Source organism: Dysidea avara, chromosome 9 (genome assembly GCF_963678975.1).
Source record: "Dysidea avara chromosome 9, odDysAvar1.4, whole genome shotgun sequence".
NCBI lineage: Eukaryota > Metazoa > Porifera > Demospongiae > Dictyoceratida > Dysideidae > Dysidea > Dysidea avara.
The window spans coordinates 36,042,684-36,063,461 of record NC_089280.1 but is presented as its reverse complement, the minus strand read 5'-3'; the positions used below and the strand labels follow the sequence as shown (position 1 = coordinate 36,063,461).

Here is a 20,778-nt window from a genome sequence, read left to right as displayed (position 1 = left end):
TATGTTATACTACAGATATCATGGTATTTCGCCTCGCACTATAACATCTTTTCTAAGCTTGTATATCTTTTGGTATATATTTCGAATACCATGATATCTGTAGTATTTTTCGCCTCGCACTACAACATCTTTTCTAAGCTTGTATATCTTTTGGTATATATTTCGAATACCATGATATCTGTAGTATAACATGTTAATACAACATCTCGTCTCCCACTTGGAAGCAGTAACAGCAATTTCTAATGTTCTTACACCATTATTAGTACTGGTAAGTTAATTCCTTGTGATTAGCATGCTCAAGGAGTATGCATGTGTGTTGCAGCCTGCAATCTTCTTGAAAATCGGTCCAACAATCCTTAGCAACTGTTGCTAGGCAACAAACTTTAAATCTGACCTAGTTATATACCTTTTGGCAGTTGCTTAGCAACCGTTGCTATGGTGTCAAAAGCATTTTAGATTAGTGGTGGTTGCCTAGCAACAGTGTTGTTGCTAGGTAACAGGTATTGGTTACTATGGTACCACTAGTTGTCAAGTCGGACATGCCTAACTGGTAAAACAACTAAACACTATCAAAAAATTTTAGCCAATCAGATGTGTATATCAAATGTACAAGTGATATACTGATTCTATTGGCTAGTTTGCTGTAGTATATCAATAATATACCACAAGCTGCTATTGGAGTTTTTCTACAGGACACGATATTGATGTTGTATTAATATATATATATATATTACATTATAGCAAAAATCATGTAGACATACTAGTAGCTATTAGGCATGAGGCTATTATGCTCCAAAAATTGAGCATTATGCTTTTGAGCAGTGCTCAAAAAATCACCTATTATGCTTTTGAGAATTGCCCATTATTCCCAAAATTATGCCACCATAATTCGCTAATAATGCCAGTTTATTGCTGTATCAGACCGTTTTCATTGATGTTTAAGCTTCAAATACTCTTGAATTCTATATAGCTGGTTGCTGCATTAGAGTATTTCGTTTCAATTTGACTGCTTTATTAGAGTAAATAATATTCATTGACTGTTCTTTTAGAGTTTCTGACTGCTCTATTAGAGTATCTCGATCTTTTTTAACGGAATTGTGCAATCTGCAGATTTTCCTACTGTTAAAGCTTTATAATCACCTCAAAATGCTAGCATAATTCCTGATTCCCACACATACCTATTATGCCTGAAATTATGCTGACACAATCGCCGCATCCCTAGTAGCTATATGATGGTCAGACTAACATGCAGTTTTCACTTTTATAACACATGTATATTATTATTATTATTATTATTGTGATGTAGTATAAGTTAGTAAATGAAACTAATGTGATAAAGTGAATGATCCTACAACTGTCCCACAATGTTGTAGTGTATTATGTATCTTTTTACAATGAGTTCAAATTTGTTGCTGTGCGCAGCTGTTCCTGCTGCATACGGTAACGTTTACTAAAGGCATTCTGAGCTCCATACCAACAAGCAATAGATATAAACGCCATAATGACCACAGCATTAACTTCCAAACTAGAAAAAGAATAACATCTTTAAAAATTCATCACAAGTGCATGCTTATGTTTGATACCTGTAATAAAACAAGTAGCAAGGCGACATGAAGAAGAAACAGTAGAGAGCATACAGTATATGATATATCGTATTGCACCATTGTGGACCACAGGAATGAACTATGTAATATGTTGGTCCTTTGGGAAAGTATTCTATCAGCAAGTAGTAAGAAGTTATGAACTTGTTCTTTTTGATAATCTCTTTTCTGATTATATCAACCTTAAAAGATGACAAAAATAATGTGACGTACAGTACAGTAGTATGTTTTTATAACAACAGAAGGTATCGACACCTTACTGAGCATTATAGGTATTTCTGGCAAAAGAAAAGGCTTAGAAAACTCTTTACTAGCACTACTGTATTCCGAACTATAGACTACATTTCTTACCACTCTTGACTTACCCATACATAATAGATCACTTGCCAAATGCCATAACCAACAATGGGATAAGTAAAAAATTCAGTAAAACTCAAATTACAAATATTTCCAGCCAGTTCAACAGGACAAGTTGTATATCCTTGTATAGAGTTCCTGTACAAGATACAACACAATAACATTATACAGTAAGTAATTATAGTCAGTTTGCATTCACCTGAGCCATCGTTCTTTGTTAATACCTCTTGTTACATGGGCCAGCTGCCCAAACATGTGGTAGCACTGTGAAGCCTTTTAAATGCCAAAACTAATAGTCAAAAAGAGTGGCAGTACTGGTAAGAACAAGTGAGTTATGAGGTTTCAAAAGTATCCCATACATTTAGTATGGACGATTCAGGCACGCAAACATGTTTACAACACGAAAACATGCTTTTTCCAGTACAAAACCATTGGGAGTGAACATACTTATGCTCACCTCTTTGATGTTACTGTTTTTGGCAGTGTCTCAGGTGAATGCATACCAACCGACTATATAACCATTAAATATTAATACCAGACAGATGGTAAAACATGTAGGGGTGAACCTAAGCTGTGTTATATTTGGATTGTTATATACCTTTTGTATACGTAGCAATTGATCACGAGATTAGCAGCAGATACATGCAGGACATTTATTATTGGATATGAGTACATGAAATTGGAATCTACTGTGATTAATTAATAAGCAGTGTTGTTACAAAGTAACTAGTTACATATTACATATTACTTGCAACATAACTATTTAGTTACATATTACCCGAAAAATAAAGTAACTATTACATATTATACTACTTTTGTCTACAGCCTTAAGCTGTCACGTATGAAACTACCACCTTATCACGTGACATGATTGCATTGTTGGGAAATGTGCGAATCTTGGTTATAAGTAAGAAGCTGGTGAATAAGCTTCATTCAGTAGGCTTCATTACTTCGTTGTGGCTAGGCGTTACTCAGTGGATTACTAACGAGATTAGTAACTTCGTTACTTGTAGTAATAATATTACATAATATTAGACTCGTTATACAGTAACTATATTACTTAGGTAACACGTTACATTTGTAAGTAAAGTAACTTGAGATATATTACCTGTTTTTATAGCGCATTTCGTTATAATACTTAGTTACCACAAAAGTAACATCATTACATAATGCGTTACTCCCAACACTGTTAATAAGTCATTCCGATATTATTTAAAATAACAACATAAAGAAGGGTATTAAGTCACCAGAATAGTGTTAGGAGTACAGTAGCTATCAACATTAACACCTCATATAGAATACAGGTTTTGAAGCATTCAACACTTCTGAATTATTCGGTACTGTTAATATCATTGCAAAAGAACAAAACCAGCAGTTTGATTACAATGATGAATTATTGTGTCACAGAGGATATAATATCCTTATGTGAAATGGTGTAATGTAAAGTGCTGCTATGAGCTGATCAGCATAGCTAGTGTTGTATTCTTCTGCATATTGTTCTCCAGACTTAACTCTTGGTATAAAAAATTGCAACTTCTTTTTGGCTATTGCACATTTAGCTAATTTCATGTTTGAATTGCACTTGTTGCAAGTTGCTAAAACTGCACTTGAATCTGGTGCCACCTTTGTCTAACTAAATTTTCTTCTAACTGACTAATGAACTAGCTAACTAAATAACTGATGCCTTCAGCCAAGCATATTTTCACTGTTCAACGTCACTTCGGCCTAGACGTGTCTTTTCACCAACCACAGCAACTATAGTGCATGATGCATCATGGACTTACCTTTGTCCTCCTTTGAGTCCTATTTCTTTCTACATTTCTACTGTTCTATACACTACCTTGAAAGTGTTGATTTGTAGTAACTTGGCACACAGTGGCTTCAGTGCAAGCTGGCTATACATTACAAAAATTGTATGTAAATTTCTGTAGTGAGTGGATTGATTTCAGAGGCCCTTCTTGTACTGTTTTTTGTTTGTAATGCTGTATAGCAGGTAGGGAAAATGAAGTAGAATAGCCTTCCATTTCCCAGCAATTGATAGTCAGGGCGTGTATCTAATCACAATTTCCATAGTGACTGTATTGATTGCAGAGGTGCTTCTTGCACTGTTCTTTGTAATGTTGTATAATGGGTGGAATAAAGCTGAAAATGAAGCGAAATGGAACCAATACTTTTCAGCAATGATAGTTGGGGTGCTCATTATGTCTTCTGGCTGGCACCATCCATTCTTTCCTTTGATGTGGTATGTGTTGATGCTGGCACCAGTTCATTGTTACAAAAAAATAAACAAACAGCTACAAAGAAAATTTTGAATTTTACATTTGAGTAGGGATCATAGTCATAATAGAAAACAAGGGGAGTCATCTACACCTGCAGCTATACACTAGTACTTTAGTCATGGCTGGCTATATCAAGTCGGTTTATGACTGAAATAGGAATTAAATCTCCTCTAGTATACAAAGCTGCAGGTATAGATGACCTTGCTTGTTTCCTTGCTCTTTTTTTCTATGATTCCTACTCAAATATAATTATACTTCTAAATAATTAAGCACCAATATCAGCATTCCTGTGTTATCCAACATCAACTCAACAATGAACACAAATGCACGTAATATCTTAAACAGCTATACTTAGGAACTCACCATCTTATGGAATTGACAATCAGAACAGGTGATACGTGCATATAAATGGAGGTCATTTTGTCCATTGAGTGAAACACAAGGGGATTTTTCCACATCATAATTCCCCAAAGCAGTGGACCATTGGAAAAACAAAACACGGCTATAAACACACATCCAGCATTTTTGCCAGATGGAATCAACCACAGGTAAGCTAACAGAAGAAAGTGTGTGTAGTAGCACAAATCAACGAACAAGTAATGTCGGTTCCTTTGAAAGTAGTACCGATATCGATATGGAAGTAGAATGAATGCTTTCTGTTACAGATAAAAAAATCAATGAAAATACTGACAAAATATGTATATTTCAACATTTTCAGTGTACACTGTCACTAATTGTATTCCAATTTGACTTGTACTATATAACATCAGATTATGTCTTTATAATATTAAACCAAGGTAAGATGAGTATAGTGACTTTTGCTTAAAAAGCCTTTTTACTTACCATTATTCAGTTTTTTTTGTTGTAAAATAATTCCCGGATGCAAACATTACAGTAAGCACATTTTTCGTACTGATTCTTGGAAATATGACATGTGTGAATTGTGTATGTACTACATAAATAGCCATGCAGTTTTCTTCACATAGATAATAGTTAAGAACTTTTCCATGCACTTTTGAGTAAAAGCAGGAAACTCGCACATGGTTTGTGTATTATCCTAAAAGTTGCTTTGAGAAAGAGAGCCATTCTAGGTTTGACCTTTTTTGACTCAAAAACTGTCAGTTTTCATTATTCAAAATCCACAACTTGGTGCCTCTAGCTTTGAAGATGCAACATGTTGATACTTACTGAAAGAACTGTTCTATTTGTAAGAAATAAAGTTGACACATTTTCACTCCCCAATGCACATCATACAATGGTGGGTTTGTGTACAATACAGTCTGAACCAACACATTGCATACACTGAGTTATGTTATTCATAGTTACAGTTTTATTTGTTTTATTTTTACAGGTATAATTTTATGGTTTTACAATTGATGGAAACTTATGCAAGGTGCACACGGAATGTGATTAACAGTATGTAGACCATTAAGCTACATACATATATCTCAAAATATCATATCACTACATATACTGTAAGTGTAGCAGCAAAGTTACTTGGGGAAATGGAGCTCATCTATAAAAGCTAACTACTGCACTTGTACAGTGTAATAGAGCAATCTTATAATCTAATAGATCCCAGAGTATTTTATACATTGTATTTCCTTGACTATCAAGTCACTACTAGTTGATAGCATTAGTACATAGTATGGTCAGTTTACAAACTCAACTGTTACAAAGAGTGCGATAGAAATCTGTTAAACCCCACCCATACTTTTAGAATATATCTTGTTATCAACACCTATATATAGATTTAGGATTTATAGTGAGGTTTATAACATAATACAATAGATACATAGTTATTATTAATATATCAACTTACAATTGTGTGCAATACAAAGTAGAGCCGAGGAACCAATATGACCAGAACAGGACTCATAATTGTGTCCATGGCAAAAACCTAATCACAGGATGGACAAATATAGCTGGAATACTCAGTATAGAAGACAGTAACACTTAATAGTAGGGATCACAAAGGTTTTTGCCAAATACTTCAACTGCTTTTCTAAAAGCTACTAAAAACTTGTCAAATTTAAAGACTGATAACTATTCACAATGTCTTCAGATAAGCACTACTGCTAATGGTTAAATATTGCTTAGGTATGATACATGCATTTTTATTACAGGGGATACGCATGCATCATGCTTGTTCTTCCCTGTGTTCCATTTCTAGTACAAAGTGGTTGATTACCCATCAATGGCTTCATCCATTTACAATTTTGCACCATGCCTTCGGATAAATTTTGGAAACAACTTCACTTATTGTTCTCCATATGTAACAGGTAAATCATGGCTGAAACCAAAGGGAAATGACTGGTTGATCTGTCAGTAATTGAATGTCTGGGATGCACATCTACGTATATACACAATTTATAACTATATCTGATGCCATTCTTTACTTTAGCACAGTATATACTATACAGTTGCACGACCTCATTTCCTAAAAAGTTACAGCAAGTGCAAGGTCTATCATACAGTTCAGTGTAGTAGCTACTGTATATTATGGAGGATTGGGTTTTCTGGCCAAAAATATCACCCCAAAAGCCTGCCAGCCTGCCTGCCTGCCTGCCTGCCTGCCTGCCTGCCTGCCTGCCTGCCTGCCTGCCTGCCTGCCTGCCTGCCTGCCTGCCTGCCTGCCTGCCTGCCTGCCTGCCTGCCTGCCTGCCTGCCTGCCTGCCTGCCTGCCTGCCTGCCTGCCTGCCTGCCTGCCTGCCTGCCTGCCTGCCTGCCTGCCTGCCTGCCTGCCTGCCTGCCTGCCTGCCTGCCTGCCTGCCTGCCTGCCTGCCTGCCTGCCTGCCTGCCTGCCTGCCTGCCTGCCTGCCTGCCTGCCTGCCTGCCTGCCTGCCTGCCTGCCTGCCTGCCTGCCTGCCTGCCTGCCTGCCTGCCCGCCCGATGGCATACTGCAGTACAGACAGGCAACCCAAGGTGAATCAATGTGTAAAATTTATTACAGTAGATGCACACTGTTTATTTACAATGTTTAGAATTTTTGCTAGAAAGCTACACCATTTAGGCACAAGCAGAAAAAGATTTGAGGAGAAAATATTATTGCATGGTGGTTTTACAATATGAAAATACTGTCATGATGTATATGTGGGAAAATATAAGAATACATGTATACTGCTTGTTATAATAGATCCTTATAAAAAAATTCTGTATTTCTGAAGTGGGCTTAGAGGTTACTGATCCAATAAATATCTATATTGTGAATGGAGCTTTTCCCATTCATCTATCATTTAAAAGTCACAAAATGTATGGCAAAAACTATAGGTGGGAAATTAGGGGTTAAATGTCCATTAGTAGATCTGGCTACAGGTGTAGGAAACCTCCTTTGTGCAATTTACTACTATTTGCATAAATTATTGTATGGAATAAATTTGCACAACAGGAATTGAGCTCATTTGTTTCAGTGATATAATAATTTATGTGACCAGATTTTACAAAACAGATCCAAATTGCACATCAAGTCAAAATCAAATTAACACCACCAGTGGATAGCTACACTATAGTCTACTATAGTTGTGACCCTCAGTACTACTCAAACCACTCAAGGCTTGTTTTAACAGATGTCTTTTCTGAGTGGTGGGAAGAGCTCGAACGGCAGTTTCTGGCCTTGTGAAGAGCCTGGCTTGGCAAGAATCAGTGGTTTACTGGTGGACGGCCTGATAATGTTGGCCAGAAGTTTTTGTTGATTTTGCTACATATCAGCCACTAAAATGTCAACACAGCCCTATATCTCAATCCGAACTCCAATTATGGTCTGCAATTGAAGTTTATCTCTTGCCCACTCTACCACCCCCCACCCTTCCTTCCCTTTGTGAGCACTCATGATACTACCTCACTCATCCAACTGCTCTGATTTTCTATCTTATTTGGCAGGAAACTCTATGAGTAGCTACAAGTATTGGAAATGGTCTTAAAGGTAATAGATTGGTGCATCTCTTGTGTAAGTTTCATATGCGTGCTTGCTATCCTTGGAAAGTTGAATTCTTTAAAACCATTATCTTGAAACTTCTGAAGTATGATTTGGATTAGTTTTCCAAAATCCAGTCACATTTATGTATCAGTTATACCACAGCTGTGAGGGAGTTTGCAGATATATTCACCCTAAATCCCGAGGGCCACAGGCTTGAGGGGTTAGAAGTGTATATGTCAGCAATACCTGATGCAGTTGCAGAATTAGTGATGCAGGGGTGGATGCAGGAGCTGGCAAGGGGAGGGGCACAAATAAGATTAGATCCACACCATTAAAAAGGGGAGGCCACTTTGAGTAGCTGATATATTGCTAGCTACAATCTGTTATAGTTGATGTATACACATAGTAGCAAGCAATCACCTCTCAGTAGTGTTCACTGCATGTTGAAATTTGCCATTGTAGAAGGTTGTGAAGTCTTAAAAACAGTTGCAAAAGCTATTACTGGCTTAAACACCTGCCAAACAATAAATATTTTTAGAGGCACTTACTATGCATGAAGGTGCTGGGTGACAGTTTGAATTTGGTTTTGCAGGAGATATCTCTGTCTTTCAAACTGAAAGTATTTACTCCACGTCTGTAATTCTTGAACAATAAACTGATTTTGGCTTTACTGACATTCAAAGTGATAGATCTTCTAAAAGGAAATGAAAGGTTGTGGGGGGGGGGGGGGGGGTTGCACCAAATTTCCCATGCTGGATCTGCCATTGTGATGTATATCACTATAAACACACTCACCTGATACGTAAGTGAAAGAACTAATGAGCATTCACCTTGTTTGTTTTATACATCGGTATCTGATGACTGGTTTTAATAGTGTGGGCTAATGGCCTTCATATGTCATTATGCTCGTACACAATGCTAGAAAAATTGTGAATGTGGGATCTAGTTTTTAGTTTTACTACATTATATGAGCCTACTAATTTTGCTATTGGGAAGTAAATAAGTTAATACATTAAGTTAAGTACTTAGGACTACAAGCTGTTTAAATCTAGTTGTCCTTTTTTGTTGTTCCACGGTCTGCTCAATGACCAACATGTGGTAGGTAGAAATATTATACATCCACACATTGCCCAAATGATTATTTTACTGATAAGAATTGCTAACTATCAACCTGTCAAAATTTAGCAGCAACACTGAGCCTAGTCTAACCTGCAAATCAAAACCCACAATGTAATGCTCCATATATCAGGTCAAATTATATCATATCTTTGAACCAGTTGGGCATCAAAACCATGAGTAAGCTGCATTCTCATAATTATTACCCAGGCGATATGTTAGCTAAACCCCGAGCAGTACTTTTATATGCCCACACTAAAGTGGTCCATATATATTGCACTTGTATAGCGCAAGTATCTAATTATTGGCACACATCAATTATCGGCAAAATATGCATAAATTATTGGCACCATGATATTCAGGGTTTTACAAAAGTTTCTCAGGTTATTGATGCCTCATGTCCAACCTCTTGTGCTGAATCTGATCCCTTGGATTTAACCTTCACAGTGTATGGTAAGCCGCTAAATACGTATGTTTGGTATTTATGTCTACCTCTATTTGTTTGTATATCCATTTCCCTATATATCCTTACTCTCACAAAGTGAAAAGCAAACAGTGAACTGTAGACCCATTCCCAGATGGAGGTATCGATGTATAAGCATATAAGCTATTACATTTAAAAAGAGCTGTTGTTTAACGTGGAGTACAGATGTCCAAAAAGTTCTAAGGGTGCAATATGCACTAAGTTTTTAAAGTTCATGATGATAATTTGTAACTTACACTACGCCCCTCATCCTCAGTCATTGGAAATTATTGTTGATAAACCCCTTGGTAAATTTCTTCTTACTTTGGAGTAAGAATGTAGTACTCCTCATAGCCATGGTTTATATATTACATGCCTTGGTTAATTGTTACTAGGTTAGACTAAAAGTCAAAAATACTGAAGAGTGTTGTCATACAGTACGGTAGTACTGTATAGTAGGGATCATGCAAAACTGGATTTTTCCAGTCAAAAATATCACCCTAAAACCAGCCTCAATTTCTCTTCATGATAACTTGGCGGTATTGGTTAGGCACAGCCAAGCCCAAAAATGTCTTCAGACTAACCCCAAACCCTTCCAAAAAGTTTCATGGAATTTTAAAAATTTGCTATTTAACACAATTTTATTCTGACAAACTGATGCCTTCAGCCAAGCATAACTCGACAGCGGATATAGCTACAGGCTTGATTTCTTCACTGTTCGATGTTGCTTTGTCCTGAGATGTGCCTTTTCACCAACCGCAGTATGTACAATATGTGCATCATGGACTTTCCTTTGTACCCAGTTCTTTTTGCTGACAACATAAGGTGTTCATTTATACGTGATAGCGCATCATGTAGTGGCTTCCTGCTAATAATTTATTTAGTACGCGCTGTTTGACTTTCTGTGCTGGCTGGTACATTTGTTTCTCGTGTGTTTTGAGTTCAACTGATTGTTCCAGACAACGGGTGCAGGATAAGAACTCGTAGTAGAACAGGTATATGCTGATTAGTTGGCACGGTTTAATTGCTTGTGTTTCTTAATGGGTATTTCTGAGAGCATTTCATTCTATCATGGAACACTGGGCCAGCTGTTTCTCGTGTTTTTGAGTTCAACTGACTTGTTCCAGATGACTGGTGGACTGAAAAGAACTCGTTCTTAGCCTGAGTCTCACAGGTCCCTAGTGGGATAGCCAGCACTCACAGACACAGAGAATTAGTGTCTTAGCAAAGTAGAACAGGGACATGCTGATTATTGCTTTCGTTTCTTAATGCACTGCTTTCAGGAGCGGATCCAGGATTTTTCAAGAGGGGAGTCTCTGAGCTGGGTGGAAGGTAACCCCCCTAAAGTTCACATATGCAACTCAGCACATCCCAGCCTACAGCTGTAGCATTCATACATAAAATGTGCCCTTAGGCAAACTTTAACCCCCCCTACCCCTTGGATCCCCCTGGCTTTGCTGTGTAAGTTCTTTGTACTAAGGTATTTCATTCTATGAATGCTGATGTACCACTGGCCTGTATGCCCAGCTTGTTACAATTGAGATTAGTTGCTTATGGCACTTTCAGGACCTCCCATAGGGGGAGGGGGTCAATTGGGGAATTTTGTCCCAGGTCTCAGCCTGAAAGGGGCCCAGGAGGCCCCATCAAGGGCCGCTTGAATACCTGTTATAAGATCGATATACTCTAATAGAGCAGTCAAATCTAGATACTCTAATAGAGCAGTCACAGTATTCAGAAGAGCAGCGTAGCAAGCTTATAAATAAGGAGATATGGTTGGTGAGGGGAAGCTATTGTGATTTTCAGGATATAATGACCTTTTCTTTGGTCTTCGACTTACAGCTTGGGTGAAGTTGTGATTCAGAGTGGAAACCTCCTTGCCCCTGGGGCTCCACTTTAATTCTTTGCCCTGGGCCCTTTAATTTCTCTGGGCGGCCCTGGGAACTTTACACCTGCTACACTGATCAATGTATCTCGTGCATGTAAGTTACCATCCAGAGCTATTAAGCCATTGTTTGATTCAAGTTGCCAGAATTGCAATATCCTGAATTTTCAATGTTTGCTCCTCAGAACTGTGGGATCTGTTAAACTAATTAATTCTAATAATTGATGCAATGTGTGTGTTTTGTTTCTTTTTGCGTGTGTGTTTGCCTTGCCAGGGCTCCGGTTTCTTTAAAGCTTCTTGGTACCCCTGCATCTAGGCCTCTTATTTATTTCCTGTACACTTGTCTTAAACCATATAAGGCATATAAATCAATCAATTAAATCAATTGTTGTAGATTATCAGTACACCAATCTATGTGCAAAATTATAGTTTATGTTCAACAAAAAATTGATGGTGTCTTCTTTGATTGACTTTTCATAGCTACATCAATTCATCTTTATGAAACAAACTACTAGTTACGTAGATTGATCACCAGTTCTATAAAAAGAACAGAAACAAGTATAAGAAAAAATTATGAATTTTAAACTAGAGTAGGGATCAACTAGAATATAGTGCACTAATAAAAAGTACTGAAACAAGCTTGAGTTAGTATATGACAGCAAATTACAGTAGTAAAAGAAGTGAATATCCCTACTGTGAATTTCAATTATGGAAACTCCACAGCACAGTATGTATATTTACTTCTTTTGTTACAGTAATTTGCTGTCATAACATATTAACTTAAGCTTGTTTCAGTACTTTTTGTTGGTGCACTATATTCTAGTTGATCCCTACTCTAGTTTAAAATTCCTAATTTTTTCTTATACTTGTATAATTAGAATGATTATGCAATTCATCTGATAAATTGAAAATGGTTCCAGTGCACTATTTCAAACCATAATCAGACTTCCATGGCACATAATGTCAATACTAAATCACACTACTTACAGTAAACAATATCTTGTCTTTAAAATGATCATCGTCATTGAAATCTCCAACTAAGTCAGTACTGTTGTTTGATCCTTCATTGTTGCCATCTATTGTACAAACAAAATGATGAAACACACACACACACACGCACACAACAAAGCAAAGCTGTACGAAGCCACCCAATTAACAAACCGACACTGGGATGCCTGTTTACTCCCGGGCAATGCAATAGGTTACTGTTACATATTGATGATACATGTCAAAAAGTTTACCTATAACCAAATAGCCAGCTAAAGCAGATAAAAGTTTGTGATGATGTCTTGCTCCCTACATGCGTGTGACTGCAGCATAGCTATTATGCTCAGCCATGTGCATAATAGTTAAGATTGCATGTGATCAACCTGGTAACCATCCTGAAATGTTTTCTAAAGAAGTAACTTTATATATTGGTAATGTATAGGACTACACCTGGTGATGTTGTAGCTATTATTACTTATAGGTATTTCTCATTACACGTGTAATAACAATGTAATCATCCAAGTATATGCATGAGATATAAACAATTTTATATCCCAGTGCGAGGGAGTAACTGACATGTACAGTTTACGGAGAGAGAGAGAAACCATCATTATTAACTATTACAGTAGTACAATAATAAGTGAGTCCTCAGTCACAAACAGCCACAGATGGGGTATAAGTTCCTGTTTGAGTTCTTCCTTTGCATAGGAGTTCTAGTTCCTGTTAGTGACTTAGTGTGCTCAAGATTTAGTCAGAATTTAACTTTGTAGATAGATAGATAGATAGATAGATAGATAGATAGATAGATAGATAGATAGATAGGTGGACATTATATATAGGCTATGAAGTGTGGCAATGGACATTTTTACAAAGCAGCAGTTTTCAAAAGTATGATTTGTCTTTGTCTGGGGTTGGTGGAGTAACATTGTGTGGCATGCAAGGGGTAAAAAGTGGTGGGCATTACTCCTGAGATAGAATGATGGACTAATTGCCAAACAACTGAAAATAGATAGACTGTTTCTTGACATTAATCTTTTTGATCATCACTATACGTAGTACACTATAGTATATTAGTACACCATAGTATAGTACCACTGTGTATAGGATTAAGATTTAGATGGTGTAAGTGGTGTACTGGTATGTGTTTATATTAGCATTTCCATATTTGGCTATTTTCTCCATTGGTAAACAATACCATTAGTGGTTGATATGATGTTACAAACTAGTTTGAGTGGCCACCACAGAGTGATAAGTTAGTTATCACTGTAATTCTATACTGCTAATGCTAAAGAATGCAGTGCACTTTTTGGTTCCTTGTATATATGGCATCACTGAGGCTCTAATGTATGTATCACCTTTGATTAGCTGTTAACCCCATAATATTACTTTGGTGCAGCAATCAGTGATATTTCCTGGAACCACTTTTTAAATTGATCTTTCTTGGATAGTACTGTGACCACTAATGAAGTTTAATATGCAGCGATATTGAGGACTTGTTAATTATGACATAATATTATTTGTGTGGAGTTGTGTTTAACAGTTATGATAATACACATGTAATAGCATTGATTGTGCATGTGATAGCATTGATTGTGCATGTGATAGCATTGATTGTGCATGTGATAGCATTGATTGTGCATGTGATAGCATTGATTGTGCATGTGATAGCATTGATTGTGCATGTGATAGACCATCAAGTCTTACAGTTTGGCAATTGCAATTGACATTTTCTTTGTACTAGTAACATAATATTTCTTAACCTTTGTCTTTCCTATTTTCTAGTTTATGTGCACAAATAATGTTATACGTATGTGAGTGTACTTAACTGTCAACTGCCACTTAAACTGTGCAATGTGCATGAATAACACGTGTACAAAGAGAAAACTAAAATACATTGGAGCTATTGGAAACATAGTTTCATGGTTACAATATCAATAGGGCTAAAGTATACAGTACACTTTTTGGCATCTTGTATGGCTTTACTGGAGTGCCTGTTTTCCATAGGCTCCAATGTATTTTGACATCACTTTTGATTAGCTGTTAATCCGTATACTTTGGTGTGGCAATTAGTGATATGGGTTTTTCAGAAGCTTCTGGAACCACTCTACTAATTGATTCTTGTTGAATAGCGTTGGGACCACAAATGAAGATAATATGCAGTGATACTGGTGACCTGTTAATTATGACATCATTTGTTCGTGAGTTGTCTTTAGCAGTTAAAACAGGCAAGAGGAGAGCTCTTTTGTGAGGTAGGCAACATAGTGGTAAAGAGTTTGAATGATTTCTGGCCTTGTAGCCATTAACAAGTGATGTATTACTTTGCCAACTGAGTAAACCTAGTTTTCACGTGTGATCATAGTAGTGTTGATAGTGGTGTTTGCCTTTATCTAACTATAAAGTCTTACAGTTAGAGATTGTAATTGATGTTTTCTTTGTACTAATGTTTCTGGTAACCTTCCGTACTGGTCTAGCCTTTGTCTCCCCTCCTTAAAGTTTATAAGGTTTCATAGCAGTCACCAATACTGTGAATCATGCCCAAGTAACATGGGTAGAAAGAGAATATATTGCAGCCATTGGAAAACATGGTTTCGTGGTTAAAATAAAGTACTCAATTGAAGCCATAAATTTAATTAGATTCCTTGGTTGCTTATTGAAACTATTGATCATATTTCAGATTATGTGGCTTTTTTACCACGATAACATGTTTGATTACTCAGATCCATATTGATTGAAAAATGATATGTAAGAACATAATAAATTATAATTTTACAGAATAATTGAAGTTTGAGCAAAAACATGCTTAAGTAAAGCCAATATTAATTTTAGTAACACTAATTATGAGTTGTCTTGCAACATATGTGACTGGATTTTGGAAAAACGATCCAAATCGCACATTAGAAGTTTCGAGATAAACGGTTTTAAAGAATTGAAGTCAGCATAACTTGCCAAGGATAGCAAGCACGTGTATGAAATTCACACAGAAGATGCATCAATATATTACCTTTTAGACCACTTCCAGTACTTGTAGCTGCTCGTAGAGTTTCCCACCAAATAAGATAGAAAATCTGAGCAGCGAAGTAGCATCATGAGTACTCACAAAGGGGTGGAGGGTGGCGGGGAGGGCAAGAGATAGACCAGGGCTGTGCTGGCTCTTTAGTGGCTGATATGTAACAAAATCAACAGAGAAAACGTCTGACCAACATTATATGGCTGTCCACCAGTAAACCACTGATTCTTGACAAGCCAGGTCCTTCACAAGGCCTGAAACCACCATTTGAGCACTCCACACCATCCAGAAAAGATGTCTGTTAAAACTAGTTTGAGTAGTACTGAGCAATGGTGGATCCAGGATGGGGCATTTGGGGCAAATGCCCCCCCCCTCTCCACCTTGTGGAGGAGCCAGCCATACTTCTGATTAAAACAGCTAGTACATTTTATGTCAGGCCAAGATCAGTTTAAAACTTATGAAAATATGCACATTTTACTAGCATTTATTACAAATTCATCTGAGACCAAAGCGAACCGAAGTCATACTAACTGTAAAATAGTCACCCAGCACCTTCGTGCGTACTAAGCGCCTCTAAAAATAATTATTGTGTTGCTGTTATTTAAGACATTCAGAGCCTTTTAAACAGTTTTAAGACTTCACAACCATCTGAAAAGGCCAAAATGGCAAACGTCAACAGTGAGACACCACTAAGAGGTGATTATTTGCTGCTTTAAAAAAGCAGCACTGAACTATAGAGAATATGGTTCTCCCCATGCATGCAACCACCTACAACTTACCCTATTTGTGCCCCTCCCCTAGCCAGCTCCTGGATCCGCCCCTGCTGAGGGTCAAAACTAGTAGTATGATAGTGTAGCTAATCACTGGTGGTGTTTGTTTGATTTTGCCTGATGTGCAATTTGGATCGGTTTTGTAAAATCTGGTCACATATTACTAAAGTATTAATAACATGCTATTCCCAATTCTGGTCATCAGCTTTTTCTCTCTGGGGTGAGCATAGCAATGCTACAGCATGAAATGTAATATGAATTCACTCAATGGTATTTCTTTAAAGTTTTTGGAAAAGTAACTAAGTCCCTTAACTTCACTAAAAAGTGTATGTTATAAACCCATTGGAGCTCATTACAATGATCAGGTTAAGATCATCTAGATGTAGAGATCACATGATTCAATTTATTCAGTACTACACATGCGTTGCAAGGACAGAGCGCTCACTAAAACTTGTACACCTTTTATGTAATAAATGTTTGTACAAGACAACCTCACGATGTACAGGCAGACCAAAATATGTAAGTCAACATTATCATGGGTATCACATGATCACATATGTCAGTATGATATATAATCTTATTTAATTTCATGAGCTTCTTGACATCATCGCTATACCAGTTGATCATGTGAAGGTTGTCTGATAACTTCTGGCAGACTAACCAAGTGTATGACAGACAGAGTAACCAGTTTAGCTGTTGTTTACACTTATTTGCAGTAGTTCCTACATTGTATTTAGATCTAGATTGTCCTCCAGGCCCTTTTTTCTAGGGCAGTGCGTATTGATTAGAGATTAAAAGTACCCTCTATAAAAGGGTCTGATTTTATGTTTAATAAAAGGGATTACTCATGCCAATGTTCAACAAAAATCAATATCGCAGCAAATGGTTTATTATTATTATCATTATTACCGTGTAAACCTCACAGAGAGTATATAACACAGATAGTGGTACAAATGAGTTCTATAATTACAAAGTGGTAGATGTTGAAACACAACATCAAGCTTGATTTCGTTAATTTTGTTCATCACATGGTTTTACAGGTACATGTTGTTTGGAGCTGGCTGACTTTACTTGTTGCTTTGGAAAGTAGCTGCTTCCCTCAGAATTATCTTACCATGCTTGATTCTATAACGTTTTCCTTCCTTATTAAGATTAGCTAGTTCTGCATGAAGCATGAAGTTGTTTGTTCTTTTGTTGTTCTAGGGGAGTCAAGTCAGGTGTGATGAAAGTTTTGATGACGTGTGATGGGTGCTCTTTGCTTCTCAGGTTCCATTGGTTACAAAGGATGGCGAGTGTTTCTTCTCTAGAAGAGAGTGATACCTTGATTAGCCTGGGTTTATTACCTTGTTTTCCAATACGTATAGCATTAGTGACTGAAGCTGATACAACAATATACTAGTTGAATAAAGTGGTTAGATTCTGGACGTCTTCTTTTTTCTGGCATGTGCTTCTGTTAAGTTTGATTCGGGAACATTATGTACAATCAGATTTTGTCTCCCCTTTTCCTTTTCTTTTTCTTCCAATATGATGTCAGCAGTCATCAAAGCAATAGATTTGACAGATAAGGGATGTTTGCTGGAGAGTCGAGTAGAGAGCTCTTGTTTGGGTGGCTGACTACTTACTGTAGAGACATTATCCAAATCTTCTACATCATGGCAGTGTAGTCAGGTGTACAGTATGCAAATAACTATACTTTGATCATTCCTCCAAAGTAAGTTCAATAAGTTGTAGCTCTTATTGTACGCCAAGTATTTACAACATGTAGCATCTATGAAATGGAAGCCCTTTATGATGAATCAACTGATTCACTTCAGCAGTTCGAAACTGCAAATGCATACCATCAACTGAAACTGATTGCAAATGAGTCCAGAGAGCTTTACATCATACATTTTGTAATACAACCACACAGCATGTTAGCTATCCTATCATCCTTGTTTCATTAGCTTGTTGTGTACAAAGTCATTCTCATGCTTTGGATGAAGGCTGGCTATGTATCCTGAAATTCACTGCATTTCAGGCTTCTGTTTCCACTGTTCCATTTTCCCACACAATCTCCTTGTAGGAATGCAAACCACTTAGTGTAAACTGTAAACTAAAACCAGAACTTTTCATTTTTGGCACTATGAAAATACTCCAAGCCTCAATAGTAAAATTCTGTGGTTGTACAACCATACCGTATACTGTAGTGACTGTACTGGTTAATAGACCAAAAGCCTAGCAAAAACTTTGACCATTAACTAATTTGATTTGATTTATGGAAAATAACACTGTCTTTCATACAGCATTAAGGCACCGTAACTTCTGCAAACTTTAATTTATGAATCAGATTCAGAATTCTTGATAAATGCGAGTCGCATGATATACAACGTTTATATAGCAACTAAGAAAAAGTTATAGGATAACCCTTGTATGGTAAATTTACACATCCTGGTAGAAATATTTCAGAAAAAACTTATTTTATTATAAGATTAGCAGCTTTTCAAGCCATGCACAAACATGAATTTGTGCTGCGCTTGACAAGTGAGTTAACACTCTTACAAGGTCACTTTCATTGGCTATGTAAAGTATAAAGAGTAACTGGAAGAATATTAAATAATGGAATATTTAGAGCTGATAGTAATCAGATGTGAGCAGTGGATGGGAAATTGGAGTAGCCTAACACTTAAAGCAATAAAGCATTGCCTATGCTTGTGTATACGAAAATACAGCACTTGGTGAGGGTAGTCTCGTGGCACTCAGCTTCCCCTCGTGCTGTATTAGCCTCTCAATTAACATGCTCCGGTAGATATAACTCCTGTAAATTCCTGTATATGTAACTCCTGTACAGTGTAGATATAAGTATGATCATGCTGGTATTGCATGTGTAGCTATTACTCTCACACAAGTCACAATATTACGAAGATCATTGTATCTAGGTCAAGCCATTGACATGCACACACTGTGTAGCTATAGCTAGCTACAAGCCAGCTTATTACGCATGAATCTCTGTGGATCAAGCCATATGATTATATGCAGTGGATACACTGATCCGTCCGGCAGTCACGTGAATAAAAAACTTAGACAAAAAGGGTCCCAAATGAAAATCCTGACTGGGAATCTAACCCGGTACCTCCAGTGAGCCCAGGGTCATAACCACTGTGCTACATGGCTCCCAGCTACCCACCTCCCTTAGTTTCTACCTTATATACGTCATTCAAGAAGAAACCTATATAAGAATTATTATTATTAACATACCCAGTGAAGAAGAAAACAAAGCTGAACCCGACCCTAACCCTAACCTGACGCTTGCCTGTTAAGCATAATGATGACTTTCACTGTCTGTATGAAGCGAGCCTAGTATGAAGGTAAGTTTTTGGGTGAGTTCGAGGCGAGCTAGGGTTGGCCCGGATTCCGGCCGGGACGCTCGCTCCATCCCTAGCTCGCTTCGAACTCACCCAAAAACTTACCTTCATACAACTAATGTGTTTGATAGCTACTCGACGAGTTATGACACTGCCGGACGAATATCCACTGCGATGATTATATAGCTACGTTATTAACTAAATTACCAACCATAACTACTACACAAACTTTAGCTATGCATGCCTAATGTACTAAAAATTTACCTTGCAGCCGAGGTTTTACATTCTCAGAGCTCATTTTTTAGTTTCAAGGAGTCACACACCACTTCTCGCGAAATGTCTCGCCGCTATCCTGACGATGTCGAGGAGACTAACTAACTCTTATAGTTTTGTAATACGTAGTTAAGATTAGCCTGATTAGTCTCGCGTGGCCAGAGCGCTTTTTCTCCGCACGGCGCTTATCGATTGGAAATTATAATCGAAGTAGGCGCTTATAATTTCCAATCGATAAGCGCCGTGCGGAGAAAAAGCACTCTGGCCACGCGAGACTATAGCCTGATGATGAGTGATCACAGTGTAGCTAACGTTTATCAGTCATCGTTTATCAGTCAGCACAGCTGGTGTGCCCAGGGAAAAAAAGAAATTGCAGCATTAGGCCACACCAAGTCAAACCTTAGTTTCTGGTCACCCGCCCGCATGGAAAACCTGGAACCCCAGTTTATGAGGACTATTATTAATGTTACAGGCGCTTAAGTGCCAGTAGAAACCAAGGACACAGATTTTTTTAAATATTGTAAAAGATCGACCACGCGAGATACTCTAATAAAACAGTCAATAACTCGATAACTATTCTCACTTATTAGTATGTGGCGACTTCAACTTTAAAGAAGTTACTTGGTCAGACCTTTCAGGTTCAACTACTAATTCTCATATAGTACCTTTTCTCGACTCAGTAGATGATTTATTCTTGTTTCAGCATGTCAACAAGCCCACAAGAATTAGACAGGGTGATTCTCCAAGCCTACTCGATCTAGTATTCACAAACGAAGAGAATATGGT

The 20,778-nt window shown here is 37.4% G+C and overlaps 1 protein-coding gene across 1 annotated transcript; it reads right to left on the bottom strand.

Moving 5' to 3' along the window:
- Positions 1 to 1,273: 1,273 nt before the first annotated feature.
- LOC136266283 (uncharacterized) lies at positions 1,274 to 20,149 on the bottom strand. Its single transcript, XM_066061294.1, has 7 exons — positions 19,984 to 20,149; positions 12,602 to 12,690; positions 6,060 to 6,137; positions 4,601 to 4,893; positions 1,967 to 2,096; positions 1,584 to 1,783; positions 1,274 to 1,525 (listed from the first exon to the last, which is right to left on the bottom strand). Exons 1-7 carry the CDS (start codon positions 20,015 to 20,017, stop codon positions 1,390 to 1,392), a joined length of 960 nt encoding a protein of 319 aa, XP_065917366.1. The 5' UTR covers positions 20,018 to 20,149; the 3' UTR covers positions 1,274 to 1,389.
- Positions 20,150 to 20,778: the final 629 nt, after the last annotated feature.